The sequence below is a fragment of the Bos taurus genome, chromosome 14 (genome assembly GCF_002263795.3).
Source record: "Bos taurus isolate L1 Dominette 01449 registration number 42190680 breed Hereford chromosome 14, ARS-UCD2.0, whole genome shotgun sequence".
Taxonomy (NCBI): Eukaryota; Metazoa; Chordata; class Mammalia; order Artiodactyla; family Bovidae; genus Bos; species Bos taurus.
In genome coordinates, this window is record NC_037341.1 from 41,994,532 (window position 1) to 42,016,807 (window position 22,276).

The following is a 22,276-nucleotide window of genomic DNA, read 5'->3' on the forward strand; positions in this document are numbered from 1 at the left end:
GTGTCCTCAAGGGAAATGTGCAAAAACCCCATCTTTCTCCACATGAAACTCACTGTGGTGCTTCCTTGGCCAAGCTCTGAAACATTGCACCACATACTCCTATTTAAGGGGAAAAAGACATTGACTGTTTGGTTTTATTACATTAGGTTATGTGTCACAGGTGCAGCCAGAAAAAAAAAAAAAAATCTCACATCACAGAGAAATCAACATGTAATGTGGTCCTACAAAGTAACCTCTTCCATTTTTGTCTAAGGTATTTCAGCATTGTTATGATGCCCTGTGTAATTCTCTTTAAACTTGTTCAGGCTTTCTAATCTTCCTCAGTTCTCCATTTGTACCACTATTCCATTTTTGGGTCGTCAAATAATTAAATTATCAAAACTAGAGAGCACAATCATCAAGGACCACATAGGAGGTCCTCAACTACTTCAACTTCCAAAAGAAGTGTCAAAGTGAAAGGACAAAAAGTAATGAAACCTCTAATGAAATCTATTGGAACAAACTGCAGATAGCCACTCAGAGTAATTATTATTAGGAGTTTAGAATTCTAATATTTTGGTTGCTGATAACTTATGCTACATGATTAGTGTAGATATTCAGGAAATGGAATAATGGACACCTTAGCTTCCTCCTTGTCAGTAATGGACACCTTAGCTTCCTCCTCTTGCTTTACCTCTCCGCTCTAGATCAGAGGTGATGGGAGGATAAGAGCTGGGAGCCATCCAGAAAGAAGCAACTGCAGAAGCTCGGTGGGCATTGTAAGGAAAACAGGAATATACCTAATTTCTAATTCTATATTAAACTTCTAGAGGAGGCCCATTAAGAATTCTCTATACTCTAAACCCTACTCCGTTATTTTGTTACTGATCAGGTACTTCTGGACTATGTCACTTTTTGATGCTTGAATACCTGTGAGTGGGCAAAAAGCTCTTCTAATCTAAAGGTGGAGCCAGGAAAGGCATCAAACAGGACAACAACCTCCTGTCTATTCTGGCCCCCTCCCCATTCGTCTCCTTTTGATAGAGGAAGTATTTACTGTAAAACAGCAGAATTTTCCTCAGGCGATCCCTCCCTAAGCACGTTTCCCTTCCCCCCAATCCCCCCAGCACACCTTTTTTGTTTTGTTTTTCCCCCTAGTCAACTTTTGGACTCTATACTAGCCGTATGGCTGCTAACGCCATCGCTTCAGCTCTGTCCTTGCCCATTTAAAATTCGTATTCCACACAAGTAAAATCTACTCGGTCTCAGCAAGGGTCTAAAATGTAGAATTATGCCTGTTAATTCTGCCTCCGTCAAGGAGCACCCATTTAGAACAAACAAAACAAAACCCAAAGTGTCCCTTCTCAGTGCCAGCCCGGAGCACTTGGTTTCCCAGCAAAAGACACCGGGTACAGCCCCAGTCGGAAACTCCCAGCCTCAGTAAGTGGGTGAAAACGGGGTTTTCCGGAGACCTGTCCCTTTGGGGTTTAAAAGCGTGTCCCGTGGGAGCTTCGCTTTCACTTCTCTAAGGATTTGGAGCTGCAAGAGCCCACATCCTCGCAGATCCCGGGGCGCCGGTGAGTACCTCGGCGCGACCAGGAGCCCGGGGTGGGTGGGTTGGGCGCTCGGTTGACAGCGGGCGGCGCTGGCTCCGGGAGAAGGACGGAGCGCGTTGTTACCCCGGGACCTGGGCGCAGGCTGCCACAGCTGAACGGCGCGGAGGCTGCAGCGCCGGGTCTCGGGGACAGAGGGCCGGCGTCGGGGACCGAGGCTCCCACGCAGCTTGCCAGGTGCAAGTGGCAATGGGCCAGGGTACTCGGGCGCGGTCGCCGGCTGCCCCGGGGCAGAGCCCGAGCTCTCCGCAGGTCCAAAGTGCAAGGCCAGGCTGTTCCCGGACGCGCCTGAGCGCGGGGCCCCGCAGCGCGTCCGAGTCCCCGGGAGTGCCGGGCGCGCGAATTTCTGCGCCCGAGAGAGCAGCGCTTACCATGGAACATGGTCTGCGGGAGCGGGCGTGGTCATGATGACCGCAACTGCAGCAGGAGCACGCTCTCACCGCCCATAGTCACTCCCAGGACCCTGGTCTTCCGCGGAGTTACCGGGAGTCCGTGCCGGGAAGGCCGTCTCTGTCGCTGGTTCCTCCTACCCACGCCGAGCCTGCTGTTTCATCCATCCCAAGGGGGGCGGCACACACCAGGGCCCGGCTCTGCGCTTTGCCTTTCCCATAACTTCCGTAGGATCAGCCGGCAGTGTACTTTCAGTTTCTACTTTGCGCTTGGTCTGCAGGTTCGATCTCCAAGTTAATCACTGGGGCGCCTTCACAGCACCCCCCCGCCTCCCTTCTCCTGGTCACCTGCGTCCTCCCCGAGCGCTTCCTGTGCGCCTGGACCAAGACCAGAGGAGCGCGCGGATTTCCAAAGCACCGCAGGAGGAATGAGTTGGTCTTCTGATTCCGGGCGATTTGAGGCAAAAGACTTCCCAAATGACCTCTAGCCGCCTTGGCAAAAGTAGGCGACTAGGATCTAAAAGCATCGGTTGCTAATGAGTCCACAGAAGCCGTAAATGTGAGGGGCGAGAGCTGGGCTATTGCAAGCGGGAACCAGGGAGGAGGCGTAGCAGCTCTTGCCGCGGATGTGGTGGTGGACGATGCCAAGTCCTCTTGTTTTAAAAAAAAAAAAAAGGAAGTAAAGAATGATGAATGATTAAGAGGGCCACGGGCCACTCCCTCGGCCTCTCTAACCTCTCTTGGTCTCTTTCCTCTCTGTCTTTTGTACATGCACCTGCTCAGGTGAGATCTCAAAGGAAAATAAAGCGGTGGGTCAGTCTCCTCTGGGAAGAGCTATCTTTGGACCTAGAAATTAAAGCCCAAATTAGGTGGAGAAAGTGGAGACCGATAATAGCTCCTAACAACGTCTCCCTTGTGCGTTTGTCTGAATTGGCTAATAAATCAAATTATCCATTGTGACTGTGTGTTTACAGAAGCTTATTAGATAAAGTTAAGTTTATAAGATAAACAAAAGTTTATCTTTTTTTTTTTTTCTAGACCTGAATTATTTAGATATTTTCTGTCTTGTTCGGTTTCTGATATTCTGCAGAAACCCTGCTTAAATGAAGGTGGGTGATGTAAAGAAATAACAGTGATAATAATATTATGGCTATCATTTACCTAGCATTTGTTCTGTACTAGTATTGTGCTAATCCTTTTATATATGTCATCTCAGGCAAAATTTCCTCTGTGGTAGATAATTTTGTGGGAACTAAGACTTCCTTAAGTATATGCCCGAATTCACTCCCCTGGTTAGTAACAAATGTGGAACACAAACCTACTGTAAATCAGCTCTAGAGTCCACACTTGGGATCCTTGGGTTAGAAGTCCTGTGAACAATGCAGAAATTGATGCCAGGACAGAAACAGAGTCACATGTAGTGTGGGTATGGCTTTGCTCCAGTGTGGGGACCTCAGGACAAATTTCTGGAATTTGTGAGTTCTCAGTTGAGACCCAAGCAGGTCAATTAACTTGACGATGTGAGCATTTCAGATTCTTTGATAGTGTGAACAAAGAAAAAAGGAAAAGAAAGCAGAGAGAAAAAGAAAAAAAAAATGAAACAGAGGGTGAAGCAGTGTTGCTTAAGGCTGAAACCTGGATTTCTATTCCTCTTTTAGCCTCATTTCTCACATCCAGTTCATAGGCAAGTCCTGTCAGCAATACCTCTAAAATAAATCCCAAATCTATTCTGTGAATTGCCTAAGGTTAACCATTAAAACCCTGCTGTCTAGGGACCTTCCAGTTTCTACTCTTGCCCACAACCTCTTCATTCTCTTCATAGCAGCAGGATATTGATTTACATTTGCCATTTTCCGTGACCACTCCCTGACCACTTCCCGCTGTACATGGGGCTTTCATGGCCCTGAGTGATCTGGGCTTCTGCTGCCCTCCCTGGCTCTCTGGTACCCATGACTTTTTTCCTCCCTGTGTCCAGCCAAGCTGACTTCCACTTAGATGAGCATCTAGGACTTCCCTGGTGGTCCATTGGTTAAGACTCCTCCCTTCCAATACAGGGGTCGTGGGTTCGATCCCTGGTCTGGGAACCGAGATTCCATATATCATGTGAAAAGAAAAAGAAAGTGTCTAGCACACAGCCATGCAGAAAGTGAAAGAATGAGAGAGGACAATTGAGTGAGAGGCATGAATGAGAACATGTGTGGAAGAGACAGTTTGTGAAGACAGGAGGAAAATAGGAGGAAAGGGGAAGAGAACAAGGGAAACGAACAAGAACAGGACACAGAATGTGGTGGGGGTTGGGGGGATGTCAAGTATTTCCATCTGACTGGAACTTAGGGTGGAGGTGGGGAGTGGAGAAACAGGAGGCTGGAGTGAAAAGTAAAAATGAATTTTGTAATTAAACATGACAATGTTGGTTATTGATTTATTTAAAATCCCTGACAGCAGAATTGAGGTATGTAACTGCATATAGCCTGTAGTTTTTATTTTTTTAACTTTTCAGGGACAGATAAAAGAGCATCCATCAATAACTTGCTCAGCAGGAAATCCATCTTCCTTTTTCATGCAATCACTGTAAAACTTGGTTGAACAAGAGCTTGTGCATAAGTGAACTTTTGGGAAGCATGAGGGAAAATTATTCAGAGCTCCAAGAGGAGATGTAAATTCCTCACCAGACTCTGACCCTAAATGTGAAGAATCTCTGAAAAAAATATTCATAAATCATTGGGCATTTTTTTTATTATATGCAAATGGGCACTTTCTAACTTCAAGTTATTATTTTTCTGTCTATGGCAGAATTAATACCATTTGGAAAAAAATTCCAAAATGTATTCTTAAATTTGTAGTTGATATTTTGATAAAATGAACATTATTTTTTATTAGACAGATAGATAAGGATAAAAGAAATGTCATGAATTTTTATATGCTAATGTTATGTGATTAGAAAAGCTGGGTGGTTACCATCAAGTTCACTTATAGACCCAATGGTGCAGAAAAGCCAATATGGAAACAAAATAGTATATAAAGTTTATGAGTTATAACCAATAAATATTAAGAAAGAAGACAACATTCTCAGAATGATTAATACAATGTACTTGAAAAAATGGAAATAAAACCATATGAATGTCAGCTTAAAGAGAGAATCATTTGATGTTAATGAATGTCTTTTTAAATGTTCCACAATCTTCAATCTAAATAGTTCATTATTGGTAATCTGAAAATCTTTTCTTGATAATTATCTGAACTACTTTTTACCCAACATAATATGACCATTTTTTATAGTCTGAGATCTGAATGCTAGCTATCATTCTATCAGTATTTTCTGAAGTTCCTGTAGCTTAATTTTCCAGGCGTAATATTCAACATATTTCAAACACACACACACACACACACAAAACAGATTTATGGGCATGTGTTCGTGTAGAACACATGGGACCTGTGCTTAGAAGGACTATAGATTTGGTTTAATGCTCTGCAGTCACTGTCTTGAAATTCTTAATTATTTTTGGACAAAGGAACTCTCATTTTCACTTTGCATTGGGCCCCACAAATTCTGTAACTGGTCATGCATACTCACACATATTAAGCTACACACTGTGGACAGCAACACAGGTCATCAAGGTGATTTCAGCTTAGTGGAGAAAACAGATGTTAAATGTAGAATTTAACATTAATTTAAAATGTAGAATTTAACATTAATTTAAAAGTATTATGAAAAGGAAAATTTGAGATGTGTTTCAAACTAGAGTTTTAAGGAAGTCTAGGCCTGTTTTAAAAATTAGTGAAACTAGGATCCAAAATAGATTAGTTTACCTGGTGGCTCATATGGTAAAGAATCTGCCTGCAATCCAGGAGACCTGGGTTCAATCCCTGAGTCAGGAAGATCCCCTGGAGAAGGGAATGGCTACCCACTCCAGTCTTCTTGCCTGGAGAATTCCATGGACAGAGGGAGGAGCCTGGTGGGCTATAGTCCATGGGCTCTCAAAGAGTTGGACACGACTGAATGACAAATAACAACACACCCATTCAATGGAAAAATAGCTGTAAGTGAATAAACTTTAATTCTAAAGCAGATCTGTTTGATTTTCAAGCCTGAGCTTGACAATGAATTTTCAGTTATATCAAATGACTATTTAGAATTTATTTACATGGTCATGTATTTTCTTGTTGCTCCTGCTGCTGCTGCTAAGTCACTTCAGTCGTGTCCGACTCTGTGCAACCCCATAGACGGCAGCCCACCAGGCTCCCCCATCCCTGGGATTCTCCAGGCAAGAACACTGGAGTGGGTTGCCATTTCCTTCTCCAATGCATGCATGCATGCTCAGTTGCTTCAGTTGAGTCCGACTCTATGTGACCCTAGGGACAGCAGCCCACCAGGCTCCTGTATCCACAGGATTCTCTACGCAAGAATACTGGAGTGGGTTGCCATTTCCTTCTCCAGTTGCTCCTGAATAAACCACAAATTTACCATAATGCTAAATTTAATTTGCTAACATTTTACTTTTAATTTTTCAATTATATTCATAATTTGTGCATGTTTGATCTTCATATCATATTCAACTGAGCCGGGGCTATTTTTGTCTAATTTTCTTAGCTTGATAAAAGTATTTGGGAATTCTGTTGTTTTCTATAAACTGTAATTTTTAAGCACTATATGACTGATTTGAGCTCAATAATGAAACCTATTTTATTTTGTGGGATGCAACCTAGGGATAAGATGAGACTACCAGTTTCAAGCATTGCAAGAATGAAAATGAAAAGGATTCTTCTGAAGGCTTGATCAAAATGGCCACTTCAAAATGTCAGGAACTGCTGGAAATATGCATATCAGCATGTGAATGATTGCTTGAACCATGAAAATGAATGAAATCATCCAACATGCAATTTCAAAGAAAGGAAAGAGTCAGTCAGTGCCAGGAGGAAACTTGAGATGTGGGAATTAAGGGTAGGTGGAGAACTGGGTGCCAAAGAGCAAACTGATAAACAATAGAGCATGAAGTAAGAGAGATGTTGGCTTAGCATTCCAGGAATCAGAGAGAGAGAATTTCAAAACAGATTAATTATCAGTATTTCCAAATGTCACAAAGAGATGATGAGGATTGAAAAGCATGTCCACTGAACTGGACAGAGTAGAAGAGAAGTCTGTGGTCCTCATGACAACAGTTTGAGAAGAGCAGTGTAGTGAGACATAATATTCTGGTTTGTGGGATGTAAGGGAAGAAGCAAATAAAGTGAGAGGAGACAATTTTTTAGGATGTCTGGCGAAGATAAAAGGAATCTGATAATGGCTTGAAAGGCATGTAAAGCATAATGGAAGTGCTAGTTTTCATATATGAGAGGTACTACAACATATTTATATATTAATGGTTAAAATTAGGTTTTTCTGAAGAAGTAGAAAAGGATGGAACCAAGAAACCCAAGATATCAGAGTAATTTTTTTCTTACACTCACTCCTCTTTCATCTCATTCCTTAAATTCTAAACAATTAGAATCTACTATAATCCACTATGCCTAATTTTATGTTCCTTATTGAAATGTTCCCTATGATACTTACTTGTCTACTTCTGGACTGAGTACTGGCTAGTCTGTGGAATCTAGAAAAATGGTACAGATGAACCTATTTCCAAGGCAGAAACAGAGATGCAGATATAGAGAACAGATCCATGGATGCGGTGGGTAGAGGAGGAGGGGAGGGTGAAATGAATTGGGAGACTAGGATTGACGTATAGACACTACCATGTGTAAGATAGATAGCTCGTGGGACCTTCTGTAAAGGACAGGAAGCTCAGTTCAGTGCTCTGTGGTGACCTAGATGGGTGAGATGGGGGTGGGGTGGGAGAGAGGTTCAAAAGAGAGAGTATATATGTATACTATAGCTGGTTCACTTCATTGTACAGAAGAAACTAACACAAGATTGTAAAGCAATTATATTCCGATAAAAAAAAATGCTGCCAAATTACCTTTCAGAAGGAGCAGCTGTAGCATATGTAGTTTGCATTAACCAATCCGTTTGTACACTAATCGATGTGTTGTTGGCAATCAGAGGTTCAGTTAATTCCGTTTACTGATATGGTATATTGAATTAGCTGTACCTATACAATGCGAAAAGCACTGAAAGAGAACGGCCATAGAAATCTACTTGATAGAACAGATTTGCCATAAGGTTTATTGATTTCCCTTGACAGTTTGCCTGTGTGCGCTAAGTCACGTGTCTGACTCTTTGCGACCCTATGGATTCTATCCTGCCAGGTTGCTCTATTCATGGGATTCTCCAGGCAACAATACTGGAGTGTGTTGTTATGCCCTCCTCCAGGGGATCATCCCAACCCAGGGATTGAACCCGAGTCTCTTACATCTTCTGCATTAACGGGCAGGTGTTTTACCACTAGGGCCACCTGGGAAGCCCCTTTAACAGCTTAATATTTGATAAATATTTAGCAGGAGAAAGAAAAGAAGGAATTGTATAAAGTCAAATATAGGACAAATTTGAAACAAGTATTTCTTAAGGCCCTCAAAAGACCTGGAGAAAACTAAAATCATAAGATGGTGGATCAAGATTAATACAAAGCAACTATAGCAATAACACCAGCAAAGTATGAATTTAACCTACTCCCTATCTCCTAACACTTTTCTAGATTCAACTTCCCAAAATTTCCTTGAAAATCTACTCTTTTTTTCCTTCTGATAGTGATCTTTGTGGCTACTGAAAATCCTCAGTTTTGTTTTGTTTTGATTGTTTTTGGATTTTGCTTTAAAGTCACTGATTTAAATCTGGGTGTTACTGGAGAATGCCTGCAAACACTGCTAGTTTCGGAGGTTGATTCTTAAATGAACAGTGTATTAGTACAAGTAAATACAATATCCATTTTTTCGTCCTATTTTTTTATTAGGTCTCATTGTAGGCCAGCCACATAAAGCATGCCCTACAAAGTGAAAATATATCTACTGAAAACTTAAAAAAATGACTTGAAATAACTTAATACATTAAGAACATGTTTGTATTTGGTAAACAGTCCTAATTTCATAAAGCTTACTTTAGAATAAAAAAGTTATAAAATGGGTTAGTTTGGAATTAGAATATAAGGAGTCTTAGTTTTCTAATCTGAATAAAAGTTTAGAAAGCTCAGAGAATGAAAATGACAGAATATCACTTTGAAAGGAGGGAAATAGCAAGAAATAGAATGTATCACATTTCACTGGTAATAAAAATAATGTATTACTTAAGACAAATCAAATGAAAAGTGTTGGTCAAAAAAAAGTCTAAGAGGAAGACATGGTTAGAAAACCCGTTAAACATTAGAGAGAATCAGTAACATAGTCAAACAAACAAGGAAATCAAAGCCAATAGCTACCATTTCATAGGCTATATTACTCAAAGAATACATAATACTTCACTGCATTGTTCGAAAGTATCATTATATCTTCCTAGAAATAGTGAAGGTCAGCACATAAATGTATTGAAATCTCTCTCAACCCTAAATAACCCCATTTAAAAAAATTCAACACACAATTATCAAGTAATATGCCATACACTATTCTTGATGCTTGGAATATATCAGTGCACAAAACAGACAAAAATAGTTTCTGTTGAGCTTACATTCTAGTGGAGGAGATAAACAATAAAAAAGTAAAAATTATATTAAATGTTAGAAATTTATTAAGGTCTATGTAAAAAGTGTAGGATCAAGATAGAGACTTTGTGTATGTGGAGGGGAGTGTGAGTCGGGAAGGGTGCTATGATTCTCAGTGGGCTTCAGTGCGAACCTGACATTAGAACAAAAAATGAAAGGTGAGTGAGTCACATGGATGGCTGTAAGAAGAATCCTCTGGAGAGAGGAAGGCGAACACAAAGTCCTGTGGCAGGGAGAACACCTGGAGATTTCAAGCTGACTGCTTCTAGTTATTCTCCTTTCTCCTTCCTTTTTTATGTACCTGACTCTTTGTGAAGAGCTTACACTCCTGGTCATTTTCTACTACTGCAACCTGATTTCTGGCTACCACATCCAGTTCACATCAGTGAACTGGTTGGCTAGTCCTTGTTGGTGGTGTTACTTCTTAAATTGCCTTTTAAAAATTTATAAAAACAGAGCATGCAAAGTATAAACATTTTTAAATTATTTATTTTTAATTGAAGGATAAACGCTTTACAGTGTTGCCTAGGTTTCTTATGTACCACAGTGGCAATCAGTCATTACTATATATAAATACATATATTTATGTATTTCCATCTTCTATGTCTGCATCTTTACTCCTTCCCTAAAAATAGGTTCATCAGTACCATTTTTCTAAATTCCATATTTATGTGTTAATAAATGATATTTTTCTCTTTCTTACTTCACTGTATATAACTGGTTCTAGGTTCATCCACCTCAGTTCAGACTGATCCATACTTGTTCCTTTTTATGGCTGAGTAATATTTCATTGTATATATGTATGTACCACAACTTTTTTTATCTATTCATCTGTCAATGGACATCTAGGCTGCTTCCATGTCCCGGCTATTGTGAATAGTGCTGCAGTGAACACTGGGGCACACGTTACACGTGTCTTTTTGAATTGTGGTTTTCTCAGGATATATGCCCAGTAGTGGGATTGCTGGTTCATATGATAGATTTATTCCCAGCTTTTTAAGGAATCTTCATACTGTTCTCTATAGTGAAAGAAACTGAAAGTGAAAGTTGCCTGTTCTCTACAGTGGGTGTATCAATTTACATTCCCACCAACAGGGCAAGAGGATTCCCTTTCCTCCACATCCTAAATGGAGATAAGAAACATTTTAGAAAATCAAAACTCCATCTAACCGTCACATTTGTGTCAATCCTGCTGTTTATATATATTTTTAACCAGAATGAGGTCATACATATTGTTCTACAGCATGCTTTGTCTTCAGTCATCTGTTTCTACTTTTATATTTCAGTAATTTTAATCTAATACCTAGATATTCAAATTTCTAAAACTGACCCCAAAACATTCATTACATTGGAGTTCTTGTTTCTTTCAGTAGATTATATTAGAAACCACAATTTGAGCACTAGAAGTGCTTATTATTTCTAGGCCTCTTTGGTGGTCATAGCTGAAAAATTTATAAGTTGGTGTTCTCTTTCTAATGAAATTTTAATAGTTCAGTTTTTTAAACTTAATTTTTAAATTTAGAATGTTATCACTTTTCTCTTCCACTGAAGAAATTAACTTAATGGCTAATTTTTAAACAATATACATGAAGTATATAGTTGCAAAATATTGAATCTAATATTACATTAAGTAACATAAATTCTTTTTTTTTTTTTTTAATCTTTTCTCCCAAATCATCCCACCCTCTCCCTCTGCCACACAGTCCAAAAGACTGTTCTATACGTCAGTGTCTCTTTTGCCGTCTCATATACAGGGTTATTGTTACCATCTTTCCAAATTCCATATATATGCGTTAGTATACTGTATTGGTGTTTTTCTTTCTGGCTTACTTCACTCTGTATAATAGGCTCCAGTTTCATCCACCTCATTAGAACTGATTCAAATGTATTCTTTTTAATGGCTGAGTAATACTCCATTGTGTATATGTACCACCAGCTTTCTTATCCATTCATCTGCTGATGGACATCTAGGTGGCTTCCATGTCCTGGCTATTATAAACAGTGCTGCGATGAACATTGGGGTACACGTGTCTCTTTCCATTCTGGTTTCCTCAGTGTGTATGCCCAGCAGTGGGATTGCTGGATCATAAGGCAGTTCTATTTCCAGTTTTTTAAGGAATCTCCACACTGTTCTCCATAGTGGCTGTACTAGTTTGCATTCCCACCAACAGTGTAAGAGGGTTCCCTTTTCTCCACACCCTCTCCAGCATTTATTGCTTGTAGACTTTTGGATCGCAGCCATTCTGACTGGCGTGAAATGGTACCTCATAGTGGTTTTGATTTGCATTTCTCTGATAATGAGTGATGTTGAGCATCTTTTCATGTGTTTGTTAGCCATCTGCATGTCTTCTTTGGAGAAATGTCTATTTAGTTCTTTGGCCCATTTTTTGATTGGGTCATTTATTTTTCTGGAGTTGAGCTGTAGGAGTTGCTTGTATATTTTTGAGATTAGTTGTTTGTCAGTTGCTTCATTTGCTATTATTTTCTCCCACTCTGAAGGCTGTCTTTTCACCTTGCTAATAGTTTCCTTTGATGTGCAGAAGCTTTTAAGGTTAATTAGGTCCCATTTGTTTATTTTTGCTTTTATTTCCAGTATTCTGGGAGGTGGGTCATAGAGGATCCTGCTGTGATGAATGTCGGAGAGTGTTTTGCCTACGTTCTCCTCTAGGAGTTTTATAGTTTCTGGTCTTATGTTTAGATCTTTAATCCATTTTGAGTTTATTTTTGTGTATGGTGTTAGAAAGTGCTCTAGTTTCATTCTTTTACAAGTGGTTGACCAGTTTTCCCAGCACCACTTGTTAAAGAGATTGTTTTTAATCCATTGTATATTCTTGCCTCCTTTGTCAAAGATAAGGTGTCCATATGTGTGTGGATTTATCTCTGGGCTTTCTATTTTGTTCCATTGATCTATATTTCTGTCTTTGTGCCAGTACCATAACTGTCTTGATGACTGTGGCTTTGTAGTAGAGCCTGAAGTCAGGTAGGTTGATTCCTCCAGTTCCATTCTTCTTTCTCAAGATAGCTTTGGCTATTCGAGGTTTTTTGTATTTCCATACAAATTGTGAAATTATTTGTTCTAGGTCTGTGAAGAATACTGTTGGTAGCTTGATAGGGATTGCATTGAGTCTATAAATTGCTTTGGGTAGTATACTCATTTTCACTATATTGATTCTTCCAATCCATGAACATGGTATATTTCTCCATCTATTAGTGTCCTCCTTGATTTCTTTCACCAGTGTTTTATAGTTTTCTATATATAGGTCTTTAGTTTCTTTAGGTAGATATATTCCTAAGTATTTTATTCTTTCTGTTGCAATGGTGAATGGAATTGTTTCCTTAATTTCTCTGTTTTCTCATTATTAGTGTATAGGAATACAAGGATTTCTGTGTGTTGATTTTATATCCTGCAACTTTACTATAATCATTGATTAGTTCTAGTAATTTTCTGGTGGAGTCTTTGAGGTTTTCTATGTAGAGGATCATGTCATCTGCAAACAGTGAGAGTTTTACTTCTTCTTTTCCAATTTGGATTCCTTTTATTTCTTTTTCTGCTCTGATTCCTGTGGCCAAAACTTCCAAAACTATGTTGAATAGTAATGGTGAAAGTGGGCACCCTTGTCTTGTTCCTGACTTTAGAGGAAATGCTTTCAATTTTTCACCATTGAGGATAATGTTTGCTGTGGGTTTGCCATATATAGCTTTTATTATGTTGAGGTATGTTCCTTCTATTCCTGCTTTCTGGAGAGTTTTTATCATAAATGGATGTTGAATTTTGTCAAAGGCTTTCTCTGCATCTATTGAGATAATCATATGGTTTTTATTTTTCAGTTTGTTAATGTGGTGTATTACATTGATTGATTTGTGGATATTGAAAGATCCTTGCATCCCTGGGATAAAGCCCACTTGGTCATGGTGTATGATCTTTTTAATGTGTTGTTGGATTCTGATTGCTAGAATTTTGTTAAGGATTTTTGCATCTATGTTCATCAGTGATATTGGCCTGTAGTTTTCTTTTTTTGTGGGATCTTTGTCAGATTTTGGTATTAGGGTGATGGTGGCCTCATAGAATGAGTTTGGAAGTTTACCTTCCTCTGCAATTTTCTGGAAGAGTTTGAGCAGGATAGGTGTTAGCTCTTCTCTAAATTTTTGGTAGAATTCAGCTGTGAAGCCGTCTGGACCTGGGCTTTGTTTGCTGGAAGATTTTTGATTACAGTTTCAATTTCCATGCTTGTGATGGGTCTGTTAAGATTTTCTATTTCTTCCTGGTCCAGTTTTGGGAAGTTGTACTTTTCTAAGAATTTGTCCATTTCTTCCACATTGTCCATTTTATTGGCATATAGTTGTTGATAGTAGTCTCTTATGATCCTTTGTATTTCTGTGTTGTCTGTTGTGATCTCTCCATTTTCATTTCTAATTTTATTGATTTGATTTTTCTCCCTTTGTTTCTTGATGAGTCTGGCTAATGATTTGTCAATTTTATTTATCCTTTCAAAGAACCAGCTTTTGGCTTTGTCAATTTTTGCTATGGTCTCTTTTGTTTCTTTTGCATTTATTTCTGCCCTAATTTTTAAGATTTCTTTCCTTCTACTAACCCTGAGGTTCTTCATTTCTTCCTTTTCTAGTTGCTTTAGGTGTAGAGCTAGGTTACTTATTTGACTTTTTTCTTGTTTCTTGAGGTATGCCTGTATTGCTATGAACTTTCCCCTTAGGACTGCTTTTACAGTGTCCCACAGGTTTTGGGTTGTTGTGTTTTCATTTTCATTCATTTCTATGCAAATTTTGTTTTCTTTTTTGATTTCTTCTGTGATTTGTTGGTTATTCAGCAGCGTGTTGTTCAGCCTCCATATGTTGGAATTTTTAACAGTTTTTCTCCTGTAATTGAGATCTAATCTTACTGCATTGTGGTCAGAAAAGATGCTTGGAATGATTTCAATTTTTTTGAATTTACCAAGGCTAGATTTATGACCCAGGATGTGATCTATCCTGGAGAAGGTTCCATGTGCACTTGAGAAAAAGGTGAAATTCATTGTTTTGGGATGAAATGTCCTATAGATATGAATTAGGTCTAACTGGTCTCTTGTATCATTTAAAGTTTGTGTTTCCTTGTTAATTTTCTGTTTAGTTGATCTATCCATAGGTGTGAGTGGGGTATTAAAGTCTCCCACTATTATTGTGTTATTGTTAATTACTCCTTTCATACTTGTTAGCATTTGTCTTACATATTGCGGTGCTCCTGTGTTGGGTGCATATATATTTATAATTGTTATATCTTCTTCTTGGATTGATCCTTTGATCATTATGTAGTGACCATCTTTGCCTCTTTTCACAGCCTTTGTTTTAAAGTCTATTTTATCTGATATGAGTATTGCTACTCCTGCTTTCTTTTGGTCCCTATTTGCATGGAAAATCTTTTTCCAGCCCTTCACTTTCAGTCTGTATGTGTCCCCTGTTTTGAGGTGGGTCTCTTGTAGACAGCATATGTAGGGGTCTTGTTTTTGTATCCATTCAGCCAGTCTTTGTCTTTCGGTTGGGGCATTCAACCCATTTACGTTTAAGGTAATTACTGATAAGTATGATCCTGTTGCCATTTACTTTATTGTTTTGGGTTCGAATTTATACACCGTTTTTGTGTTTCCTGTCTAGAGAATATCCTTTAGTATTTGTTGGAGAGCTGGTTTGGTGGTGCTGAATTCTCTCAGTTTTTGCTTGTCTGTAAAGCTTTTGATTTCTCCTTCATATTTGAATGAGATCCTTGCTGGGTACAATAATCTGGGCTGTAGGTTATTTTCTTTCATCACTTTAAGTATGTCTTGCCATTCCCTCCTGGCTTGAAGAGTTTCTATTGAAAGATCAGCTGTTATCCTTATGGGAATTCCCTTGTGTGTTATTTGTTGTTTTTCCCTTGCTGTTTTTAATATTTGTTCTTTGTGTTTGATCTTTGTTAATTTGATTAATATGTGTCTTGGGGTGTTTCCCCTTGGGTTTATCCTGTTTGGGACTCTCTGGGTTTCTTGGACTTGAGTGATTATTTCCTTCCCCATTTTAGGGAAGTTTTCAACTATTATCTCCTCAAGTATTTTCTCATGGTCTTTCTTTTTGTCTTCTTCTTCTGGGACCCCTATGATTCAAATGTTTTAGCGTTTAATATTGTCCTGGAGGTCTCTGAGATTGTCCCCATTTCTTTTAATTCGTTTTTCTGTTTTCCTCTCTGATTCATATATTTCTACCATTCTATCTTCTAATTCACTAATCCTATCTTCTGCCTCTGTTATTCTACTATTTGTTGCCTCCAGAGTGTTTTTTATTTCATTTATTGCATTATTCATTATATATTGACTCTTTTTTATTTCTTCTAGGTCCTTGTTAAACCTTTCTTGCATCTTCTCAATCCTTGTCTCCAGGCTATTTATCTGTGCTTCCATTTTGATTTCAAGATTTTGGATCAATTTCACTATCATTATTCGGAATCTTTATCAGGTAGATTCCCTATCTCTTCCTCTTTTGTTTGGTTTGGTGGCATTTATCCTGTTTGTTTATCTGCTGGGTATTCCTCTGTCTCTTCATCTTGTTTAAATTGCTGAGTTTGGGGTGTCCTTTCTGTGTTCTGTTTATTGTGGTGTTTCCTTGCTGTGTGTGGGTTTGTACAGGTGGCTTGTCTAGATTTCCTGGTTAGGGAAGCTTGTGTTGGTGTTCTGGTGGGTGGAGCTGTATTTCTTCTCTCTGGAGTGCAATGAAGTGTCCAGTAATGAGTTATGAGATGGGCAGCCTGTATCTTGGAGCTCAGGGCTGTGTTCCTGTGTTGCTGGAGAATTTGCTTGGTATGTCTTGCCCTGGAACTTGTTGGTCCTTGTGTGGTGCTTGGTTTCAGTGTAGGTATGGAGGCGTTTGATGAGCTCCTGTCAATTAATGTTCCCTGGAGTCAGGAGTTCCCTGGAGTCAGGGTTTGGACTTAAGCCTCCTGCTTCCAGTTATCGGTCTTATTTTTACAGTAGTTTCAAAACTTCTCCTTCTATATAGCACCATTGATAAAACATCTGTGGTGAGCAGTTTTCTATATCAGCTTAGTTAGGCTGCGGCAGCCAGTTATGCATCCAAACGTGACTGGGCACCTAAGTACCATAAATTCTAAGGGAATTTTAGACCATATTCAAGCTCTTTCTGTTCCTTGAATGCATTTCTCTAAAAATATATGTAACATCAAAATGCTGTATTCCAAAGTCATTTAAATCAATCTGTTTTATGTTTATTTTAATCAGTTTAGCTTATGATAGTTTCAGTTGTTTTCAAGGGTATTCTAAAATTTACTGCTTTAGAAAGTGTAGTACAGAGTGACAAATTCTTTTTCCTCTTCTACCCCTTGTCTTCTTCACCCAGTGGGTAAATATTTCCCCCATGTCAGAAATACAGTTTTTTTTTTTTTTTTTTTTTGGTTTTCAATAGATGCATTATATGTAAATGATTCATAATTCTGTCAACAAAACCTCTGCTGCTGGCTACTTCGTTTGGACAGAGTCATAAAAAAGCACTTCTGGTACTTTTTACCTCTTAGTTTACTTGACATCTCAGAAGCACTGGGCCCTTAATTACTCTTTCTTGGGTTTTTATCCCCTCCAATGTTTCCACTAACATCATTCTCCTAATTCTCATCTTATAGACCTACAATCTTCCCTTCTCATCCTTTGTATTCACTTCCTCTGCTTGTCTGTTGACACATTTCTTTTCTTCAGGGCTTTGTTCTTGGCCCCTCTCTTCTCATTTCCCGAGTCACCTCCTCCGCTTGGATGGTGTTAACCACTGTTTTATGCTCATTGCTCACCTTACATCTCCAGCCTAGTCCTGCGTGCATGTGTGCTAAGTTGCTTCAGTCATGTCCAATTCTTTGTGCCCCTATGGGACTATAGCCTGCCAGGCTCCATCTGTCCTTGGAATTCTCCTGGCAAGAATACTGGAGTGGGTTGCCATGTCCTCCTCCAGGGGATCTTCCCAACCCAGAGACTGCATCTGTGTCTCTCACATCTCCTGCACTTGCAGGTGGGTTCTATATGGCTTTATAATCCAACCCTGTTATCCAATAGGCTATGGTGCACCTCTGAATTTCTCAAAGATAGCTCAAACTCAACATATACAAACACATACTGATTTTCTAGTTCATTCCTCCCACCCTATATCCGTCTAGAATATATACTTTAATTGTACTTTTTATCCTCCGTGTTGGAGGAAATGTAGGATTGATAAAAATTAATTGCTAAATCCTATTCGATGCTATGTGCTTGCTTGTAACTGTCCTCTTTCATCCTTTCCTGCTACTTTTATTTAGGCTCTTTTCCCATGTCCCCTCAATTATAAAACTCCTTGAAAGATGTTTTTTGACAAAACTGCTTCAGTCAATCCATGCTTAAAGGTTTTCAGTGGTTCCTGTTTCCTTAGAGAAGTGTTCACAGATACAGTGCACAGAACTCAAGCTCCTTCATGATTTAGTGCCACCCTCTTGCCATCCAATCACTTTGATGCCCCACCTGGCATCTTGAACCCTCAAATCATTCAGACTTCCAGGCTCCCCAACCTCTGCACAAACTGTCCTTCCGCCTAAAGTGCTTCCCTACTTCACTCTTCAAGTTAAGCTCAGGTTTTATTTCCAGTGGGATGTTCTACTTAGTATCACTTGTGTGGTCTAGGTCCTTATTTTATCAGATGTTCATCAGCTATACTGTACTTGTTTCAATAATTTTATCCCTACCATGTAAGATCCTTGAAGGCAAAGCCTTCTCTTTTCTTACAGTGTCTTTTGTGTCCAGCACAGTGACTGTTTTACATTAGGTGTTTGATTTAAGCTTGTTGAATGAATGCATGACTGATTCTACTGGTGCTTGTGTTACACTCTAGACTTACAATTTCCTGAAGACAGATATCTATCTTGTTTGTGATTCAGTTCTCAGTGTTAGCACCGTCCCTGACCATCACACTCAGTAAACATATAGTCAATATCATCTTAGACCTAGATGCATATATCATTGTTGTTCAGTCACTGACTCGTGTCTGACTCTTAGTGATCCCATGAACTGCAGCACGCCAGGCTCCCCTATCCTTCACTACCTCCTAGAGTTTGCTCAGACTCCTGTCCATTGGGTCGATGATGCCATCCAACCATCATGCTAGATGTTTACTCAATGGGGCTTCCTTGGTGGCTCAGTGATAAAGAACCCACCTGCCAATGCAAGAAATGCAGATTCAACCCCTGGGTCAGGAAGATCCCCTGGAGAAGGAAATGGCAGCCCACTCCAGTATTCTTGCCTGGGAAATCACATGGACAGAGGAGCCTGGCAGGCTACAGTCCATGGGATCTCAAAAGAGTTGGACACGATTTAGTGACTGAACAACAGTTTACTTATCTGCCGATGATTAGGGTTTAGATTAATTAGAATATCTTGCTCTTCAGAATTCTAGATACCGACAGACTTCACCTTTTAGACACATTCAACTTAGTCATATATTCGAACAATAAATTCACTGTTATGATTTCATCATACATACCTGATATCATCTATGTTATCTAGCATATTTGGCATATTAAAAATACAGTGCAAGGAAGAATTCTTACCCTAAGGAGTTTAATGTACTCACACTTCGAATAATCTTGATAGAACAGCATTATAAATATAAAATGTTTCTTATTAAAAAATGGCCTCCAGATGGGTTTAATGCCTTGTGTATTGTGTGTTATTGTGTGTGTTCTATAACTGAGAAATAGATATAAGGATATAGCAAAATGGAGGGAAGGAGAATTGAGATAAATGTTAAATAGTTTCTTACATCAAATATTTATTTAAAGCATTTCATTTACATATATTATTAAATTGAAAATAAAATTATTCCAGAATCACTCATTTTTATTTGTGATGTTTGGTTTATGGGAATTATTTGATTATAGCAATGATTATGATGACTAAAGGTGGTTTCTAGGCAGCATTGTAAATAGAATTTAGTTTGCATGTGTCTTGGCAGATGACAGGTGATATTGCAAAAACTAAGTCCATGAAATATGATTTATAAACTAGTGTAGGTATTGGTTTTCATGTTGATTTTAAAGTGTATTTGCATTTTGGAATTGTGAATTGGAAAAAGATATTCTATCTGAATTGGATGGGCAATAATTTGATAACATTTAATAGTAAATTCATTGATGAAAGCATACTTTTAATTAATTTGGTGTAACCTCCTACATTTTCCAATATTTATTAAATACTTTCAAAGTATGACATGCCACCTAAATTTCATTATGTTTCAAAAATGATATGATATTATTCAGGTATGATAAAGTGATCATAAGAAGAAACTGTGTTCTAAAATCAAGTTATGTTGAAATACTAACATATTGAACAATAAGGGTGTCTGTATAATACTATGTACCTTGATTACTAATATAAGATATTATGAACATTTAACACTGGAAGTTTTACTTTGATTTTTTTCCCCTTCAAAGTGGCAACCTTATGAATTTTTTCACCTATTTTAGTTTATTCATGCAGTCATTCTTCAAGATGTATTTGGGAAAGCCTTTTAGTGTCTATTGCAGCGCCTCTAGTATATTCTTTAAAAAATATTTCTGTTGTGATTATGGGTTTTGTTTTCGAAAACAGTGAAAAGATAAATCATAGAAGGAATTAAGGAATTATGGAATTCTTAAAAATGCAATTATTAATTTTGGCCAGATCACAAGTTTACATGGCTACAGAGACCAGGTAGGTAATGTGCAGACAGCCTGCTGGGGAGGGTGATGATTCATTGCAGAGCTCAGGCCTTGTCCAGACGGGGCCAGAATGCAGAATCAGCATTGCCTGGTTTTCTAGTCTTGTGGCCAAGGCTTAAAATTTGCATATTAGCTGGACCCTCCCAGTTTTTAAGTGTTGGCTCAGTTCTTCTTGAGCTTTCCTGTAGCTCAGATGGTAAAGAATCTACCTGCGATGCAAAAGACCCAGATTTGATCCCTGGGTCAGGAAGGTCCCCTAGAAAAGGGAATGGAAACCCACTCCAGTATTCTTGCCTGGAGAATTCCATGGACAGAGGAGCCTGGTGGGCTACAGTCCACGGGGTCACAAAGAGTCGGACACAACTGAGTGACTAACACTACTACTACTACTACTATGACTCAGTTCTTTTGAAAACTTGACTTGCAATTTTGGTATATCCTATGTAAGCTCTTCTTACAGTTTTCATAAATTCAGCCTTCTTCAGGCCAACTGTTTACCTCTCTTATTAATCAATAATACTATGGCAAAGAGTGAGAGCAGAGAAGAAATATGCAAAGGCCTTTTATCAATGAGGCTTTCCCCCTTATAAAATAGCAATTTCCCCTACCTTGTCCCCATATATTTTTCTCCATGTCATTTATCAACATTTGACAGATTGCATATTTACTCGTTTGTTCATTGTCTTTTTCTCTCCACTGTAACATAAGCTTCATAAAGATTTTATTTATTTTTTGGTTCACTGACATAAACTTAGTTCCTAGAACATTTCTGGAAAATAGTAGGTTCTTAATATATATTCAATGAATACTCCACAGATAATTGTAAATAACTAAAGAATTAGGGATATTTAACCAGTCCATTCTGAAGGAGATCAGCCCTGGGATTTCTTTGGAGGGAATGATGCTGAAGCTGAAACTCCAGTACTTTGGCCACCTCATGAGAAGACTTGCCTCATTGGAAAAGACTCTGATGTTGGGAGGGATTGGGGGCAGGAGGAGAAGGGGATGACAGAGGATGAGATGGCTAGATGGCATCACTGACTCGATGGACCTGAGTGTGAGTGAACTCCGGGAGTTGGTGATGGACAGGGAGGCGTGGCGTGCTGCGATTCATGGGGTCGTGAAGAGTCGGACACGACTGAGCAACTGAACTGAACTGAACCTTGACAAGAAAAGACATAATCAGGAGTACAATCAAGAATGTGCTGGCTTTCGCTCTACTGGCCTGGGAAAGTTGATGACATTCAGTGAAATGCAGTGATGCCCCATTGATTGCCTAAAACCAGCTATGGTGAGAGTGTTTCTGCCACAGAAGACAGCAAGATAGAAATGTTAAATGTATCATTTATCAGTACACCATTTGGCATGAGTTGTGAGATAATGGCTTAGTAAAAGAAAGCACTTTTTAACATTTAGAGCTATCCAACAGTGGAATGGTCTAACTCACAGGTGGTATTAAGGTCTGTTTTAGAGATCTGCTTATGGAAGATATAATTGTAAAACTTATTCAGCACATAGAATTGCTGCTGCTGCTATGTCGCTTCAGTTGTGTCCGACTCTGTGCGACCCCATAGACGGCAGCCCACCAGGCTCCCCCGTCCCTGGGATTCTCAAGGCAAGAACACTGGAGTGGGTTGTCATTTCTAGGTCATAGAATATGTTGCTATTTTGAAATTTATCCATCACTTTCTCTCTGGCTCTTTAAAAATTTACCTTACTGATATTAATTTTTATAAAGTTTTACTATGGTGCGTCTGGATATGGATTCCTTTTTATTTATCTTATTTAAGATTTTTGGAGCTTCTTGAATGTAGTTTGCTATCTTTTATTAGTTCTAGAAAATCTCACCTATTATTTCTTCAAATATTTTCTCTGCCACATTCTTTATGTTCTATTTCTGAGATGTAATACTTTATCACT

At 38.9% G+C, this 22,276-nt stretch overlaps 1 protein-coding gene and 1 long non-coding RNA gene across 3 annotated transcripts in view; one reads left to right on the forward strand and one right to left on the reverse strand.

Annotated features, from left to right (window-relative positions):
* The window catches only part of IL7 (interleukin 7), a 60,452-nt gene extending 58,188 nt beyond the window's left edge, over nucleotides 1-2,264 (reverse strand). The window contains exon 1 of one of the 2 annotated variants that reach the window (XM_005215504.5): nucleotides 1,964-2,264. In XM_005215504.5, coding sequence (XP_005215561.1) covers nucleotides 1,964-1,973 — 10 coding nt within the window. In that variant the 5' untranslated portion in view covers nucleotides 1,974-2,264. 2 annotated transcript variants of the gene reach the window in all.
* On the forward strand, nucleotides 697-11,275 carry LOC101904714 (uncharacterized). The gene is made up of 2 exons (XR_237365.5): nucleotides 697-1,556; nucleotides 2,263-11,275. It is a non-coding gene; the product is annotated as an uncharacterized lncRNA (long non-coding RNA).
* The last annotated feature ends 11,001 nt before the right edge of the window (nucleotides 11,276-22,276 follow it).